The sequence below is a fragment of the Sinohyriopsis cumingii genome, chromosome 6 (genome assembly GCF_028554795.1).
Source record: "Sinohyriopsis cumingii isolate HCF-2022 chromosome 6, ASM2855479v2, whole genome shotgun sequence".
Lineage (NCBI taxonomy): Eukaryota > Metazoa > Mollusca > Bivalvia > Unionida > Unionidae > Sinohyriopsis > Sinohyriopsis cumingii.
In genome coordinates this window covers 43,510,650-43,513,358 of record NC_142966.1, presented here as the reverse complement: position 1 = coordinate 43,513,358, position 2,709 = coordinate 43,510,650, and the positions used below count along the sequence as shown (strand labels likewise).

The 2,709-nt window shown below is 34.8% G+C and overlaps 1 protein-coding gene across 1 annotated transcript; it reads right to left on the bottom strand.

Moving 5' to 3' along the window:
- Positions 1–1,201: 1,201 nt before the first annotated feature.
- Positions 1,202–2,493, bottom strand: LOC149796813 (uncharacterized). The gene has a single exon (XM_089960285.1). It carries the CDS (start codon positions 2,464–2,466, stop codon positions 1,570–1,572), a length of 897 nt encoding a protein of 298 aa, XP_089816411.1. The 5' UTR covers positions 2,467–2,493; the 3' UTR covers positions 1,202–1,569.
- Between the last annotated feature and the right edge of the window lie 216 nt (positions 2,494–2,709).

Genomic DNA, 2,709 nt, shown 5'->3' with positions numbered 1-2,709 from the left:
ACTTTGGACGAGGTCTATTGTGAATGGCTAGAAGGAAGAAAACCGGGACCTGGGCCGAGGAAATTCATAATCTTCTGCACGAACCCACAAGGGAAACAGTATGGCTGCACTTACAAAGGGAATCCGCACGGTTGTAGCTGGTACAATAAAAACCAAGTGAAATACTACATGTATGTACAGTTAACTAATGCTTTAATGATAAATGGATTTGTGTCCTTTTATCCTTCGTAAATATCCACTCTATGTATTTTCTACTTGTACCTAAACAATGTTTTACAAAGAAAAGTAATATTGTCCAAATTTATATAGTTTTGTATGCTATGTTTTAACTTCCTTCCTCTCATCGAAAGTTAACATTTAAAGGCTACATAACCACGATCATGTCCTCTGAATTTTATGATGGCATGAACGTCACAGATTGGCACAATGGTTGATTGGAGTAATTTTTATTTTATTGTTTGAGAATACCTCCCATATTATTTGCATCCTATGTTTTCTCCTCAGTTCCAAAGCTATATTATATCATATTATATTATATTATATTATATTATATTATATTATATTATATTATATTATATTATATTCGTTATGTGGGTTGCAACTTTGGGCATAAAACTGACATTTTGAAATTATGTTTCTTTCGAGCACGTGCCTTTAGACCCCTCGGTCACAAAGGGATAACAAATATCCATTCGATCGATGGATCGATCAATCGATCGAGAGAGCAACAAAATATATGTTGGGGTTTGCACCTAGACAAGGAAATCACAGTCAAGGGGTTACATTATTTGTCTCCCCTCGAGGCTTGACGAAGAGGGGAGACATATTATGTAACCCGCGACTGGGAGATTCTTTTCTAGATGCAAACCCCAAAGTAGATTCTTTTCCTCACGCGCAAATGTTTACATGCGGTGCATTAATACATGTATGTTAATGAGGACTGTGGCGTGACCGTGTAGACCTAAGTACACAGTTTTTATGCCTGAGCCAAAAAAATAACAACATAAAACTTGCATAGTACTGAGGTATTATCACATTTAATATTTGGATATTGCATGAAATTAACAGTAAATAGTTAATATTTATTAAAGAAAATGTTTCATTTTCATCATTTCCAATTTAGAAAATTATATTGTAAAGAATGAAACAATACTGTGCCCATACCTATATTGTAATGTATAGGCTATTATCATAACAAAAAGTTACATGTAGCATGAGTGTCCATGCTTAGGTTATTCACGGGTAATTAGAGATCCGAGTCACTATCGTATATAACTCTCTTTCTCTTTCGAGGTGGTGAAACTATTTGTGACATACTTGTATTGTAATTAATATTGATTCTAAAATTACCAGCCTGTATGAAAGACCCTTGAAATACAGACCCTAGCTGATAACCATGTGAAGAAGTTTCAAGTTCACGATTTCTTGGAAAATTTATATTTTCTGTCTTGGAAATATGGCGAGTGTTGCTATTAGTTGTGGAAGGATCTGCTAAAGGGAAATTTGTTAGTGGAATAGCGTGTGGACGGATAAATGATTCCCTCTGGCTGGTAAGTGCATTATTTGTCATCAAAGAGTGCATGCACATGTTTGATTCAACTGGGGCACATTAGGGATGTTTAACAAAATTAGAAGAAATGATACTTGACATGCCACATTTCTGGCTGTTACTAAGTTTTCTGTAGTTGTTGAGAGAGTTGGGTTTTTGTAGCCAGTGATATGTATAGCCTGAGTGTCTGGAACATTGTTTTCTATTAGTTTTGGACATATATATTTTCTCACGCTAGAGTTTGTGATGTGTTTATAAGTCAAATCGGGTAAGTTTACTTTCATTGCCATTGTTTCCATCAGCGAGTTAAGCTTTCGGGCACCAAATGGTGCACGTAAAAAACATTGCTCATTTGGGTCAGGTGCATGCACGTAAGTTGCAGGAGCAAGGTAAAATGGATGGTCAGGGTTACAAAAATCACTCGTACGTTTGTTCATAAAATATTTGTAGATTGTTACCGGATATCTATCTGGAAATTGAGGATTAGAGTACATCCTTGGTTTTTCATTTCTCGTGTTTTTTATGTCCTTCCCTGTCCTCGTCTTCGTCTGTCTCTCGTTAGACTCCAGATATTCTAGTTTAAGTTCTTTATCTTGCTTTAATGATATGTCTCCCCACTTTATGTTTCTTTGTTCTTCTCCCCCTCCCCGTACCCCAAAGTGCAAATTATTATCAAACCATAAAGTGTTCAGTAAACTTGACGGTGTGCTGGGGCCCAAAAGCGAATAATTATACGTTTTTTTAATGTCGTCATCAGTTACGGCATCAGCAGTTTTGGGTTTGTTTCCTTTTCCTTTTTTCTTCAAATCTTTCTTTTTACCTTTTAGGGCCTCTCTTGCTTGATAAAATTCAGGGCCATAAACCAAGCTGCAATTGTATCTGTTTCGTCTCAAATATCGTTCAAAACTTCCCATCATAACAATAATAAATAAAAATTAATTATAAAATCCATGTACCTAGGGTAAAATATCTCTCTCTCTGTTTTTATCATTTGTCATCCATGTTAGGGAGGGCCTAAATTGTTTTATCAGTCAAGTTATTTAATTTATAAGGTAATTTACCATTGAAAACTATGAATAAAATTCTTGTCCATTAGATAATAATTTTTTGATAATTAGTTATTCATTCTTGCATTCATTCAAAAATTCATTTATGATTTT